This window comes from Osmerus eperlanus, chromosome 14 (assembly GCF_963692335.1).
Source record: "Osmerus eperlanus chromosome 14, fOsmEpe2.1, whole genome shotgun sequence".
Taxonomy (NCBI): Eukaryota; Metazoa; Chordata; class Actinopteri; order Osmeriformes; family Osmeridae; genus Osmerus; species Osmerus eperlanus.
In genome coordinates, this window is record NC_085031.1 from 6,584,741 (window position 1) to 6,599,332 (window position 14,592).

Consider the following 14,592-nt stretch of genomic DNA (forward strand, 5'->3'; position numbering starts at 1 on the left):
AATTAAAACAATCATCAATGAACTTTAAATTAGTCTGGTGTAAAATAATCTCTTTCTTGTGCTTTAATAATTAGCAGGCAGCACGGTGGAGGTATTAATTGCATTTACTCTCCTGCCTGGGGAGAGAGGGGGGGGAGGACAGAGAGAGGGGGGGGGAGGGGGGGGGCTGAGGACAGTGGAGGAGGAGAGGAGAGGAGGTGGTGGATGAGAGGGGGAGTTATAACATGGCCAACTCTGTCTCCTGAAATAGAGAATTCCCATGAATTGTGTAGAAAGTGGGCTGGAGTGTGTGGGCCCCTGGGTGTGGGCCCCAGGGAGGGCTGCCTACCCTTAATTAGCCCCGCACTGCTCTCACATTGATTGAAATGCAGCACATCAATTATTAAGCCTAACTGTTTTTATAACTCCCTCCTGTCAAACACACACACACACACACACACACAGCTTGTAACAGTAGGGGAGAGAGAGGTGTGTGCTGACAAACGGGTGGCATTTCTTTCTTAACAGGATGGTGAAAAAAACAGGTGACACATACACACACACATCTACACTGGGGTAAATGTTCCTTGCAGGGTTTAAACCCAACCTCCCATTCTCCAAAACCAGGCCTGTACCATCAGACCAAGAGGATATTGCAGATGGGCTGCATGTCACGTGATCACAAGCATCATGCCGTGACTTCTGACCCCAGAACAGTGTCTGGGGTCTTCCCAGGTCACCAAAAAACTCAAATGTGGTTTCATTTTTTTAACTTGTTACTTAGTTAGTTAATTGCTTACTTACTAAGTTACTTAGGTTGATGACAGACATCACGCTAAAGATACAGAAGTCTATGATGTCATCACACCAGACCCTCAGCCCATTAGGAAAACACTCCTAATCAGTTTAATGGCTTTAATTACCTCCTAACACACACACAATCACTGCTTACACACAGCTGCTGCCAGCTTCTCACATTGGAGGCTCTCGCTCACTGCTGCCTCCTGCTGTTTGTTAATGGAGCCTGCGGGAGGCAGAGTGGAGCCAGCCTGTCCCTGGTAGAGGCTCGGTGCTGAGATGAGCCAGAGAAACATGCCCATCAGGCCGGAGACAGCACTGTGACCCTGCCTCCCTGCACAACCTCTCGCTCTTTCTTTTCTCCCTCTCCCTCTCTTTCTCTCTCGTTCCAACTGCCATCCTCCTTCTGTCCCTGCCTCTGTCCCTGGTCCTATTCCTGCCTCTGTCCCCGGTGCTGACCCCGGTCCTGCAGTCACTGTGCCTCCGAGTGGAAAACTCATCTGGGCCAAATGACCTGGCGGGGCCCCTCTGTGCTCCAGTTACCTGGTTCTTCCTGGGTCAGGCAGCCAGCAGAAAGCCCAGCCTGGACATCCTACACTCGTGCTGGACAAGTCAGCCGGCCCACGCCACAAAGACTCTTGGAGGGCCTTTGTGAAGGAGGCCGGGGTCAACCATAGGTTAGGACAACGTCTTAATTAGGAGCGGTAACTTATACATGATTAAGCTGCACCAGGTCCACGGGACGGACAAAAGCCCTCTGCAGGGTTTTTGTCTGAGGTCGAGAGGGTCAAACGTAAGGAAGTCTTACAGGAACGCCACGCAACGCTAGCGCCCCACAAAGCTGCTAGGGACATCCAACAAAGGCACGAGGTGGATGTGAGGGCCCGTGTGCCCGTGTCGGCGGGGCCCGCTTCACGTTCAGCCGGCTCGGAGACCAAGACGACAGCTTTCGCTTTCCCACACAGGGAGGCCAGGGTTTGTTTACTGTGGGTTATATCAGGTCATCAGCAACCACAAGGAAAAGGACACGGTTGCCTCTTAAAAACCCCTTCAGAAACAAGACATGCTGCCACAGGTAAACCCCTCAGACAGCAGACGCTCACATGTAACCGCCTGGGTATTACACAGTGAGGGAAGAGCTTCCTGGTAGCGCGGGGAGTCAACTGGTCACAGGGGGCCAGGGAGAAGGCTGCGCCAAACCACTAAAAACATCATCCATGTTAAACTCGGCATGAATAATAGACTGCAGTGGTTATCAGTCTCCTCCCCGCAAGGCTTTTTAATGTGTTGGGAGACGTTTGATGGAGCTGCTCGTAGGAGCGAGGCCCAGCTCTGTGGCGGGAGAAGTGGGTGGTTTTAGGAGGGGTGTGGAACCGCAATCGGTGCTAAGCATTAGCCCTATGTTTCTATCATTCAAACAATTGTTTGTTTTTGCAAGCTGAGGTTTGCGTTTACATTTATTCACTTGTCAGCATCCAAAAAGACGTACAAATAGTGTATATAGTTACAAAGTGCAGCAGACGTGGATAGTTTGAACTATTCTCATTTCTATAGTCCAGACAGAAGGTTCCATTCTCTCGTCCTGCACCAGGACCAACCCAACCCAGACAGGAGTGGTTGCATGATGGGAACTCTGGACTATTACTGTGCCCGCAGCTCTCTCTGCTGGACAGTTGTGAGAACACCACATTTGGGGGACTTGGGCTAACAGTACCAGAGAAAACACAACCCATATTAATATCATAATAATCAAATATTATATTCCCAACCACAGTGATCAGCATGTTATTAGTTGAACAAAGATCCCCTAGAGCTTTGATCTTTTTTTAAACATACAGAGAATACAGATACCCTGAGTACAGCCTAACCTTTCATCTGCAAACAACAGTCTACACAGCAACATCCAGAGAAGTCAAACTTTTATTAGTGTACTTAAGTCTGCATACTGTATGTAACACCTGATGAGCTCAGAGACCACATCCTACAGCAACAGCACATTTCTATTGGAAACACAAGCTCATCCACTGTCAAATGCTTTGCAGTTAAAAACGAATGAAAAAAAAAAAAAGTGTGTGGAACTAAATGACTGTGTATAAATGTATATACATCCACAGTTATATGCATATACATCTGGTCCACATCCAGGTCTCATCTGCACACTGTCGCCTACAGCCACAGAGGTTACAGGTTGTCACAACGATTCACTCATGACACCGGCAGTCCTGTTGTACTCACTGTGTCCACACTCTCACACCGTACTACAAACACCTAGATAGAATAGCAGGCTTGGGCTGGGGAGGGGGGGGGGGGGGGGGGTCAGCCTAGTCAAATACTAGAACCAAGTACGGGAGACGAGATGGGTGAGGGGCTTGTTTGAGCTAAACAGGAAGTGTGATGGTCTAGGTGAAGGGTTGCTTGAGCTAAACAGAAAGTGTGAATGTATAGGGTGAGGGGCTTGTTTGAGCAGGTCTCTCTACTGTAGACAGCAGACCAGTCAGACACAGCAACTTTGCTACTTCTCATTTCATGAGGCCCAAAGTGGGCAAGATCAAAAGAAATGCTCAATTCTAAATGAAAAAAAAGTTTTAAAGATTTTAAATATATTTATATATAAAAATACATGGAAATACAAAAAGTTAGCTAAAAGGAAAAAATAAATGGTGCAAAATTATGCTAGACTAGTAAATCAATACTTAAAGCTTAAATATTTGACGTTTGAAAGATTTTGACCGCAAAAAGAAGATTTAGTAACCAACTGCTCGGTTTGGTCCGTAGGACCGTTTTGATTGGCAACACTCACTCCAGACGTGTGCAGGAAGGAGAACACAGACTTGTGCTAGAACGCTGACATTGGGCCACATTCTCTAGTCTGCTGTGGAGAAAAAAACGGTCTGATTGTACGTGTAACTTCTGGGTCTTTCCGTCTTCTTGGACGTTCCTCTTCAACATGGTGGACAGCCACTCACTCACTACAAAGGCAACACTTTTTTTTTTTATATAGAGGGGAGTAAAGAGGAGAGAGAGAGATAGGAGGGACAGATAGGGAGAAAAGAGAAAGCAGAGGGTGTGGTAAGACTGACTAGCATGTCAAATAATGTGCTGCTCGTCCTCCCTCAGCACACCACTAGAGGGAGACCTTGTCGTGGTCTCTGTGGTCTGGTCCCAGCCTCCTGAAGCTGTGTCCAGGACACAAACATCCCTCAGAGGGCCCTCTGTCTCTGTCTCTGTCTCTGTCTCTGTCTCTGTCTCTGTCTCTGTCTCTGTCTCTGTCTCTGTCTCTGTCTCTGTCGGTTGTCCGGCTTCAGACGTTGACACAATCTGAACAGCATCCATTAGGGGCACACTTTATGGACTTAGGGGTAACTGACCATGTGTGTTTGTTTGTGAGAGAGAGTCAAAATAAATCTTATAAGGGAATAGAATTGGGGAATATACAGAGTCTGTTTGATGGTTTTTCTGGTGATGATGAACTGGGGGTTTAGGGAAATACTGGTTGAAGGTCAGGGGTCATTAAGACATGCTGGAACAGCGCACGGAGGGCGAGCCCATCTGGGTCAGAACCTTGTCCAGCCACTGGAGAGGCCCATTGAGGTGCAGCTCGATCCAGCAGGGAGTGCTGGTTACTGTCTGGCGTCTGCAACAACAGACACACAGGTGTTTAGACAGACAGACAGACAGACATACAGTCCTTACCTGTGTCCAATGCCCCCTAGATTGTAAGCCTCCCAGCTTCAAACCCACCTCCCAGCCTCACCCCTTCCCCACCCCCCATAACCCTCACCTGTACTCAGCCCCCCAGCCCTTGACAAAGCTCATGCGGATGGTGCACATGCGAGTCAGCTGGTAGACAGCCTCGAAGCCCTGGTTCACAGACTGGGCCAGCAGGGCTGCAAACTCCTGGTTGTTGAAGATCTTCAGGTTACAGCCTGGTGAAGAAAACACATCATTATCCTTCTCATCTCTCCCCTTTCTCCTCTCCTCCCCCCTGTCCTCCCCCCTCTCCTCCCCCCTGTCCTCCCCCCTCTCCTCCCCCCTGTCCTCCCCCCTGTCCTCCCCCCTGTCCTCCCCCCTGTCCTCCCCCCTCTCCTCCCCCCTGTCCTCCCCCCTCTCCTCCCCCCTCTCCTCCCCCCTCTCCTCCCCCCTGTCCTCTCACCAGGTGGAATCTTGCAGACGGTTGCCGGGTGCCAGCCGTAGCGTTGGTTACAGTTGGGGCTCTGGACAAAGATGGCGCTGTCGCTGAGACACTCTGCGAACACCTCTCCTCCGATGTAGTAAAGACGCACGCCCCTGCCTGCACTCACACACACACACACACACCAGGTGAGTGTTGGTATGAGGGGAACGTATGTGTGTGTGTGTGTCTGGGGCTGGCCCACCTATATGTCTCCGTGTCATCTCCACGGTAGCGTTGCGGTTGACGTTGGAGAGCAGGCCAAGGCAGAAGCGCTCAGAGTTGGAGGGGTCTGTGAAGCCGTCCACCGTCAGCGAGGGCTGCGAGGCGTGGAAGGTCTCCCCCACCCGCTGGTTCAGCTCGTAGTAGGCTATTGAGCACCAGAACGCCGGCTCTGAGTACGTCACCGGCTGGAGGTCTGGAGGGGGGGGGGGGGGGGGGGGGACGACAGAGATGGAGAGACAGTGTGAGTGTTGTCGGACAATAGACGGTTGAAGGTCTTCAGGTTCCAGTCTTGTGGAGAGAACATAGAATCAGCGTCTTCTTCTTCCCTCATTCCCGTTCTTCCCTTCCCCAAGTATGTGTGTGTGTGTGTGTGTGTGTTTAAATATGTGTGTGTGTTAGGGGTCTTGTGTTACCCAGGCCATGACTGACAGGCGACAATGTTCCACTAGGTGACAGTTCAGCTGGAGAACCTAGATGGAAACACAGACTCACTTTACATCACATCTGTCCCGGTCCTAATGTACTACATGCTAGAACTGTACTACCCTAGTACACTAGACCAGGCCCACACTCGTACCTGTGTCCATGGACTGGTTCAGGGGTTGATCGCTGGTCTCTCCATCCTCACTTATGTATCCCGGTGGAGGGGTCTCTGTAACACAAGAGAGGTGTTGGAGGAGGGGTGTGTATAGGAGAAGAAGTGTGTGTGTGTGTGTGAGAGTGAGTGAGTGAGTGAGTGAGTGAGTGAGTGAGTGAGTGAGTGAGAGAGAGAGAGACTGACCTGGGATGTAGTTGTTGGGGGGCTCCATGCCTGCAGGGAAGTTGGTGTTCTCAGGGATGGAGTGTGTGTAGTCGTCCAGAGGGGGGAGCTCTGTCAGGATCTCTGTATGTCTGGGAACCAGCACTGGAGGAAGGACTGGAGGAGAGGGGAGGAGAGGAGGGGGAGGGTAGCGGAGGACAGGAGAGGCGAGGAAGGGGGGGGAGAAGAGGAGAGTTCAAATTCCACCCAGCAGACCACATCTCCAGCTGGCCTGTACGGTGCCAGGTGAGAGGTCAGGGGTCGTACCTGGGGTCTCCACCCTCTGGTAGTGGTAGGGGTTGACGCACACCTCGTCCTTCTTCAGGTGGAAGGCGTACTGGCAGGCCTCCATGGCCCGCAGCTCGTGGTGGCTGTGGAGATCTGGCCAGCGCCACAGGCGACAGTAGATCACATGGGGGAGGCCCTTCCTGTGGGACACCTGGAGACGGCCATCCAGAGACCTGGGGAGGAGGTGGAGGAGGAGTCAAAACTTAATGCTTTAGGACAGCGTTCCTAACGCTAACCCTAACCCGATAATTGGGGCTTCCCTCCTCTAATCCCATTGGAGGACAAAAAAAGGCTTGGGTTCCTCTCCTGACATTTTGTCCTCCGATGGGGTTGGAAGCAGAGCTGGGGCCAGTAGTAGGACACACACAGAGACGTTTGAGACACAAAGAGGAAGCACACAGGAAGGCGGCGCAGGTCACATGAGCACACTCGAAGGGTCACATGACAGCATGTACACGGTCACGTGGCGAAGCGGAGGGCATAGTCACCTGGTATGGTCAGGGAAGCCGTACATTCCAGAGGTATCCCACTTCTCTATGGTGTGAGCTGAACTCAGACCCCAGATCTCAGAACAGTTGCTGTGGTCAAGAACACATGGCAGGAACACATAAACGGACCAAAAAATCAAATAAAAAACGATGACAAAACGTGAAATCATGATTCCCTCAGACACACGGAGGAGATGGATGACATGAAGATGGTCAAACAGGCAGATGAGTCTTGGTCTAGCATGACAGGATCGATAAAGGTAAGGGTAACAAAAAAAGCAGGAAGGAGGAAAAAAGAGAGAAAGAAAGAAAGAAAGAAAGGAGAGAAGGAAGGAAGGAAAAGATGTGTGTAGGAAGCTGGGGATCTCATCTTGCTAGGCGAGTGAAACCGTTCAAACCCCAGCCAGATGACACAAACAAGCACCGAGGCTCTATGGACATGACAAACCACATGTGACAGGTGTATGGTAATGTGTGATGGAAAACAACTGCTCCTTGAGATTCTGAAGCTGCATCACCCCTTTACTCACCCCTCCCACTCCCTCACCCTCTCTCCTCCCGCTCCGTATCCCTCACCCTCTCTCCTCCCGCTCCCTATCCATCACCCTCTCTCCTCCCGCTCCCTATCCCTCACCCTCTCTCCTCCCGCTCCGTATCCCTCACCCTCTCTCCTCCCGCTCCCTATCCCTCACCCTCTCCTTCCTTCCCTCCCTATCCCTCTAAACATGTCTCAGTCCTACGGTTCCAAGGTCAAGTAGGTAGTTACAATTACAACACAGTCTCCCACAGTGGGAAAGGGAAAACAGGACGGAGACAGAGAGATCCTACCTGGGATCACAACAGTCAAAAACATTCAACAGACAAATCATTTGATTGATTGGTTTTACCAATCACCTGTCATCTAGACCAGCCAACCTAATTGGTTGACGGGTCAGACAGCTGTGGACACACATGGACAACTAATCCTTGCTTTGATACAGAGTGTGAAAGTGCTGACTCGCTCGTCCTGCTCATGTCATGTGATACAGGAAGTCTGCTCACAGGAAGACAGAATCGTGTGACTAGGCCAAGTGGGCACCACAGACACCTAGACAGTCTGACAAATCTACACATCACCTGTCTCCCAGAATAACCAGTCTTGATGATCTGTCGATCACCTGTCAACCTCAGTAACTGACCTCTTGATAACCTCTCGAGAGGGGGTGACTGAGTTAGTACATTAACTTTACACTAATCAGTGTGTGTGTCAGTGAAGGGAATCCATCCCATCTGAACAGCCCAGCATGCCATAGAGCGCCCACGGCTTTGTTGTTGCTGCTGCATGTCAGAACAACCAGCTGAGTCTGGCAGGAAAACAGGAAATCCTCCTGAACAGCTAGCCCTGGCTGGGTTTCACTTCTGCAGTTTCCAGCAACATAGACATGGCCGTCTGTCCTTTGAACCCCCGAAACTGAGATGTGTGTCTGTGTGTGTGTGTTTGCATGTGGGGTGGGGGGGGCGTGCAAGTGAGTGCGTGACTAGGAGAGCTTAGCAGATATATCTATTGATGATCTACTGCTCGGATAATGATATGTGTGTGTGTGTGTGTGGGTGCGCCTCTTTACCTAGGGATGGTGACACACTTGGTGTTGCAGTTCTGGGAGCTGATGGCCTTCTCCAGCTCCTCCAGCTGCCCCGTCTTCTTCAGCTTCTTCACCAGGCTCTTCACAGCCTTCTCACACCACTTCTCCTCCTGGGCGTTGAGCTCCACCCCTCCGCTGCCAGCGCCGCCGGAGCCCGCCGGACTCTTTTTCCAACCCAGGAGACGCTTCACCACCGGGGGCGTGAAGGGCAGGATGGAGGACATGGTGGGCAAGTGGATGGGGGTTTGGGGGGGGGGAGGGCAACAGTGAAGGGGGGAGAACAGTCGTCCCCTCCTGGAACCAGGGAGGGGAGGGTGGAGGTGGGCAGGAATGTCGGGACACAAAGGAGTGTGCACAGCAATGGCACAGGCACTTGTAGGCTGACTTCACCTCTGACTCGACGAGGCAGGGAGCACTTGTTTGGGGTTCTGCCACAAACACATAGACAGGCACATAAATCAGAGATAGTGGTGAGACGGATGTGATACGAAGTCGGAGGCTATACCTGTGCAGCTCCGTTAGAACTGAGTATCGGAAGTTAATAATTTTAGATAGAGCACTATGTAGTTAACTGGAGCAGAAAGAGACTCAGGAGCCTAATTTTAAGTGCACGCGCATTTAACATAATATGAGAACTGGGTTGAATTAAACTGTCAGTTTCCAAAGCACAAAGATCCGTTCATTCGAATCAAAAGACAATCCTATCACATACTTAGCGGCGAAACAAAGGATAACTCGCCTGCAGCACACACGGAAGCGTGCCTGAGATATGTCTGCGGTTGTTACTTTGTATCCGATGGTTCTACTCCGGCATTGGGCATGCAGACAGGCTTGGCTACAACATACACACACACACACACACATCAGGGACCTGAATTAATTACCCGTAATAATACCAATCATGAATCAGAAAATAAACAAGCTATCACAAGTTGTGCAGTGAAGCAAACGCAACCCCTACACACATTCTTGAAAGCCCGTAAGCCAATTACATAACACAGCGGATTGTTCATGCTTCTTTTGTTTGCATTGACTGACAGTTCTACCTAAAAAAAATGCTAGCAAGCTTGCTACTTTGTATAAGAGACCAAAAAGCAGGTTTGGGACATGTTTACAACTAGCGGCTGTCCCTGTGCCATGTTTGATGGACTTACCCAGAGTGGAAATCACTGACTGTTGGGCAACCAAGAGTAACACTGACAAATATTCCGTCGGTCCGTCTCTAACGGTATTTCTATATAGTTTAGCTAATGTTTTCCTCCCGTGCCGCCGGACGATGGCCCATCGTACATAGCTCAACCAAACATAATCAGACACAATTGTCTGTCCCTCCTCCCGCTCGCTCCTATTGGCTAAGGATCCATTTTCAATCGGATAACCTGAGGATATCTCTCTCGTGGACTGGCTTGAGATTGTGTCGATCACTGCCTCTTTTGCGCTCTACGACCGCTTGTAAACCAATGCATAGCTAGATTTCTTACACAAAATTAGCAGATACTACTGCCATAGACTGGCAGCTTAATATTAATCAGTTAAAATTATACATTCGTTACATTAGGCAACTGTCTGGGAATGCCTGTCATCTTGAACATTGTTAAATCACACCACGCCACATGCAGACTTTACAATAATCAAAAGTATTTAGCATATTCAATATGTGGATTTTTTGTTGTTGTTACAATTCAGGTTCCTCCACACGCAAATAAGGTCGCGCCCATCTTTATCTGAAATGTTGCGCTTGTTGATAGTGGTTGCCAAGCGCGCTGCTGCCAGACAAAACTGCATTGATTATTCGTGTGAGAGACGATTATCGAGCGCAAATCCGATATACAGAAAGTGGAGAACACGGCGTTGAACACGTGAAAGTATGGAATTTTGTTGTTCTCGCTGTAAAATGACTTTCAGGTCATCTCTTCTCCTGGACAAGCACAAGGAGAAGTTCTGCATTGGCGGAGAGTTTATAAAAACCCAGGAGCCAGAGACGCCACTGGACATGGTAACAGCGGGGGAGCAAATCAATTCCGTGTCAGTAGCAAATGATTGTGTTTGGCTAAAATTCGATTAAAAGGGATTGAGGGTCAACCAGGATAGGTTCCTGGAGTGTCTAACTGAGGATGGTTGTTCGGCCCCTCTCCAGCTTGAGAGAGTCAGGGAGCTGCAGAGAAGACGGCAGGAGCTGAGGAGAAGGACAGAGGACACCCGGAGGGTGGAGGGAGGCCAGGGGGTGAAGGACCGACACACCCCAGAGGAGAAGCCCCACACTGGAACACTGAGACCAGTGCCTTACAGGAACACCCACAGTGAACCAGTAAGCACATTTTAATTCACGTGCTAAATCGTTTATTACAAGTTAATTATCAAGGTTTTTCTATAGGTTTCATGGTTATGTCGTGCAGCGTAAAGTGGTGACTGTCTGTGCCCCATCCTCTTCCCTGCAGTCAGGGAGGGCATGGGGGGGATTGGGGTCTGGCCTGGGAGGGCCCGACTCCAGAACCCGGTCAGAGGACCACACAGCACAACTGACCCAACTGACACACCAGAACCCGAACCTAGAGAGACAAAGGAGAGGTATTCTACTGAGTATTTAGTGCTGGGTCATGCATTAAGGGATGGATGGATGGATAGATAGATGGATTCTTAACAAATTCTTGAATCTTCAAATACGGTACTTCATACATAACACTATGATGTGATGACGCTACCCCGCTCTACCCACCCCAAGACATGGGGCAGAGGCAGATGGAGATGTCTGCACACAGCAGGAGAGTGTCTGAGCTGGAGAAGATGCTGTGTGAACTCACGCTGCAGGAGCACAGGAACACACACCTGCTGGAGACACTACTGGAAAACCTGCAGCAGCCTAGCACTCAGACACTGTCAGTACACACACACACACACCGTCACTATCAGCGCGCACACACACACACAGACATGGTCAGCACACAAACACACACACTGTCTTCTATGTTGATTTAAGATCATATTGTTCCGTGAGAACAGGTAACCATGTGTACACTATCTCCTTCAGGAGAGGGACTGTTCCCAGCAGACACAGATACTCTCGTGCCCACACCCCACAGGAACATCCCAGACACCCCCCCCAGGAAGATCCCAGACACCCCCCCCAGGCCCTCGTAGCACCCGGTGACACCCACACATACGTGCCCGTATATGGTGGTGCAGGTCTTTCAGCAGAGATCAGGTAATCACACACACAGCTCTATTAGACTACGCAATACTGACTGTCAACACAAAACATGCGTGTCCTCTGTAGCTGTTGATACAGTTTAACATTGACTGCTGTGTGTTCTCTGTTTGGCCCCTTCAGCTGCCTGCGTCTCACCTATCTCCAACATGGCGGCTGTGAGGTGGCCATTTTGGCTCAGTTGCAGGATATGCTGGATGAAGCCTTAAAGTTGGAGGGAAACCAGAGGATCTGGCCCCACACTAGCCAGCCCCAGCAGAGGGACCGGAGCAAAAGTAAGACATAATTTTCTCTCTCTCTCTCTCTCTCTCTCTCTCTCTCTCTCTCTCTCTCTCTCTCTCTCTCTCTCTCTCTCTCTCTCTCTCTCTCTCTCTCTCTCTCTCTCTCTCTCTATCTCTTGCTCGCTCTCGCTCGCTCTCTCTCTCTCTCTCTCCATCATTCCTAACTCTGTCTCCTCTCTTGGGTGTCCAGGCAGAAAGCCAGAACCCAGAAGAGGGCCTTCCCTGGCTGGGCTGAGCAGACGGGAGCTGTGGGAGGTGGAGGAGGAGAACCGGAGGCTGCAGGAGGAGATCCTCCTGGCACAGCTAAGGAGGAGCAGGAGGCCCACAAGAGGACTCTCTGACCATCATCTGTCAGCCATGAAGATGGACCTGGACCTGCTGAAGCACGAGATGGAGATTCAGAAAATGAGGAGGCAGATGCTCACCAGCAAGACGCCTGGGTCACCCCTGCGTTTCCCCCCTCTGGTACTGGTCTATAGCTAACCCTGCTCTATGGTACTGGTACTGGTCCATAGCTAATCCTGCTCTTCTGGTACTGGTCTGTGTCCTCAGGTCCAGGTGAGGTCAGAGACTCCAGCTCTACAGCATCTGTCTCTGGAGGCTTCTGAAGATCTGGACCCTGCTCCCTATGACCCTATGTTAGTCTCACCCCTCGCTCTCTCTCTCTCTCTCTCTCTCTCTCTCTCTCTCTCTCTCTCTCTCTCTCTCTCTCTCTCTCTCTCGCCCTCCATCATGAACAAGAGAAATATGGATGTTTTTAGAAACGTCATGCAAAGAAAATAAAAGATGCATTAAAGTTACAGTAAATCTATGGAGTAAAGACAATAGGCATAGTATGTAGTTGATTGCTCAAAGAAAGCGCAACTGGAGAAAGTTACAGGTGCACACTGAACATGAGCCAGTGGTAGAGGGAGATATATTTTATTACTCCCATCCAATATTTAGAATTTTTTTGAGTGATAAGGGGAATGCTGTGGCAAGGTCAGAGATAACTGCAGGCTCAGATAGGAGTGTATGTGGGAGGGGGGGCACACATCCTGTTGTTGTGATTATTGAAAGTGATTATATAATTATAAAAGTGGAAGTTAGTTAGCAGTTGTGAACCTGTTAGCCCTTGTTGTCAAATGCATTGGGAAGAAGCCTTGGTCTATTTAAAGTGTATTAGTAAGCTGCACTCACCCATTTGAACATATATAGAGGACCCTTATTATGGGATATGTATATCTATTCTGTATATATATGTATATATATTTAATATATATTAAACGTGTGAGCTGTTCTCATCCCCTCACTGCTGTGTGTCCCCAGGGCGGGGCTGGTGGTATTCTATGACTGTGTGCTGGGACTCTCTCCAGACTTTAGGGTGTGCAGGCTGGAGGTAAGCCTGTCCAGTGGAGACCAGGAGCTGAGCAGCCCCACACCCTTGCCCCCAGCACACTCCCAGCCTGTCAGCCTGTCTGCCCTGCCACCACTCCCCCAGCAGTCCAGAGGAAGCATGGCCATTTTCGCCACCAGACAGGCAGTGCCCATGTGAGCCTGCCTTCCTTTCTTCCTTAGCTACCTAGCCTAGCTAGCATACCTACTTTAATGTGGATGTGAAACTTTTACAGGGTGTCATTTTGTAACAAATACAAGGTCCTATATTTTGGTGTCCTCCTACCTTAGTAGTATCTGTCCCTCCCTCCTACCCCAGGCTCCTCCCCTCCTCCTCCATCTCCCTGGGGCTCCAGCTGCAGGCCTCGGGAGGATATGACACGTGTGGACAGGAAGTGAGGCGCCTGGTGCCACGGGGCTGGAGCAAAGTTGATCTGTTTGACAAACACAACCGTGTGCTCAGCGGGAGGTGGAAGGTTCTGGTCCGCGTACTACCGGTCCGACCCGGTCTAACCTCAAGAGAGATCAATACTATCCCTCAGGTGACAGTAGAGAAGGGCCCGCTTTCAGTACAGAAACTCGGCTCTTTTTGTCAGTCCGGATCGTTTCAATACACTCACCCTCTTTCGTCTTACCTTCCTTGTTGTCATAGCATTGCTGTGTGACATCTGTACAGCACCACACTCACATTTGACCTCAGCGTTGCACATAAAGCTGATTGCATGAACTGCTTGGATGGGACTGTTATGTGATGGCTGAAAGTAAAAACTGCACACGTTGGTGCCCCACCCCTCTTTCAGTCTCCACTGTATGTTGCCCCCACCTCCACCCCCACCCCACGTCCCTCCTGTAGCTGGACCGTGCAGAACTGTACCTCAGGGTCGTAAATGCCAGAGATGCAGACTCCCAGAGCTGTGAGGTCATCAGTCTCAGCTCCATGGGTCTCTACAGATACCCCCCTCTGGTAGGGACTCCCCACCGCACGCACACACATACAGGGGTGTTCATGGGGTTGTAATTTTGAAATAATTTCTCTATACCTCTCTTCCTTTCTCCCTCCATCACTATCCCTTCAACCGTCACCAGATTAGTGAAAGGAGCACACACCTCGATCCCTCCCAGAACCGGTACCAGGCTCGGGACCAGTGCCAGGCCCAACTGACAGCCTTCCCCCCCAGCTTTCAGCAAGGGGATCCTGGGGAGCCTGAAGACCCTACCCTGCTGTCCTATCTGCAGGACTGACAGAGCTGCAGTTCTTCACTAATGATAATGATGAGGATGATGAGCTGATCTGAGATTCTTGTCTAATAAAATGTCAATGATTTGTAAGGGTTATAATAAAAAAGTGTCCTATTATTTATA

General features: G+C 50.2%; 2 protein-coding genes across 3 annotated transcripts; one reads left to right on the forward strand and one right to left on the reverse strand.

Annotated features, from left to right (window-relative positions):
• Positions 1-2,679: 2,679 nt before the first annotated feature.
• Positions 2,680-9,700, reverse strand: smad2 (SMAD family member 2). 2 transcript variants are annotated; one of them, XM_062477780.1, is made up of 11 exons: positions 9,525-9,699; positions 8,353-8,798; positions 6,749-6,838; positions 6,240-6,433; positions 5,955-6,089; positions 5,751-5,825; positions 5,587-5,643; positions 5,154-5,366; positions 4,931-5,068; positions 4,559-4,703; positions 2,680-4,411 (listed from the first exon to the last, which is right to left on the reverse strand). In XM_062477780.1, the coding sequence occupies exons 2-11, from the start codon at positions 8,592-8,594 to the stop codon at positions 4,288-4,290; spliced, it is 1,413 nt and encodes a 470-aa protein (XP_062333764.1). In that variant the 5' UTR covers positions 8,595-8,798; positions 9,525-9,699; the 3' UTR covers positions 2,680-4,287. The 2 variants fall into 2 exon arrangements, with proteins under 2 accessions (XP_062333764.1, XP_062333765.1); XM_062477781.1 differs by lacking the exon at positions 6,749-6,838 and having other exon boundaries at positions 9,525-9,700.
• LOC134033567 (coiled-coil domain-containing protein 17-like) lies at positions 8,702-14,554 on the forward strand. Its single transcript, XM_062477779.1, has 12 exons — positions 8,702-10,366; positions 10,508-10,678; positions 10,809-10,938; positions 11,093-11,246; positions 11,399-11,572; positions 11,699-11,850; positions 12,047-12,321; positions 12,409-12,494; positions 13,165-13,386; positions 13,550-13,772; positions 14,084-14,194; positions 14,317-14,554. Exons 1-12 carry the CDS (start codon positions 10,238-10,240, stop codon positions 14,470-14,472), a joined length of 1,983 nt encoding a protein of 660 aa, XP_062333763.1. The 5' UTR covers positions 8,702-10,237; the 3' UTR covers positions 14,473-14,554.
• Positions 14,555-14,592: the final 38 nt, after the last annotated feature.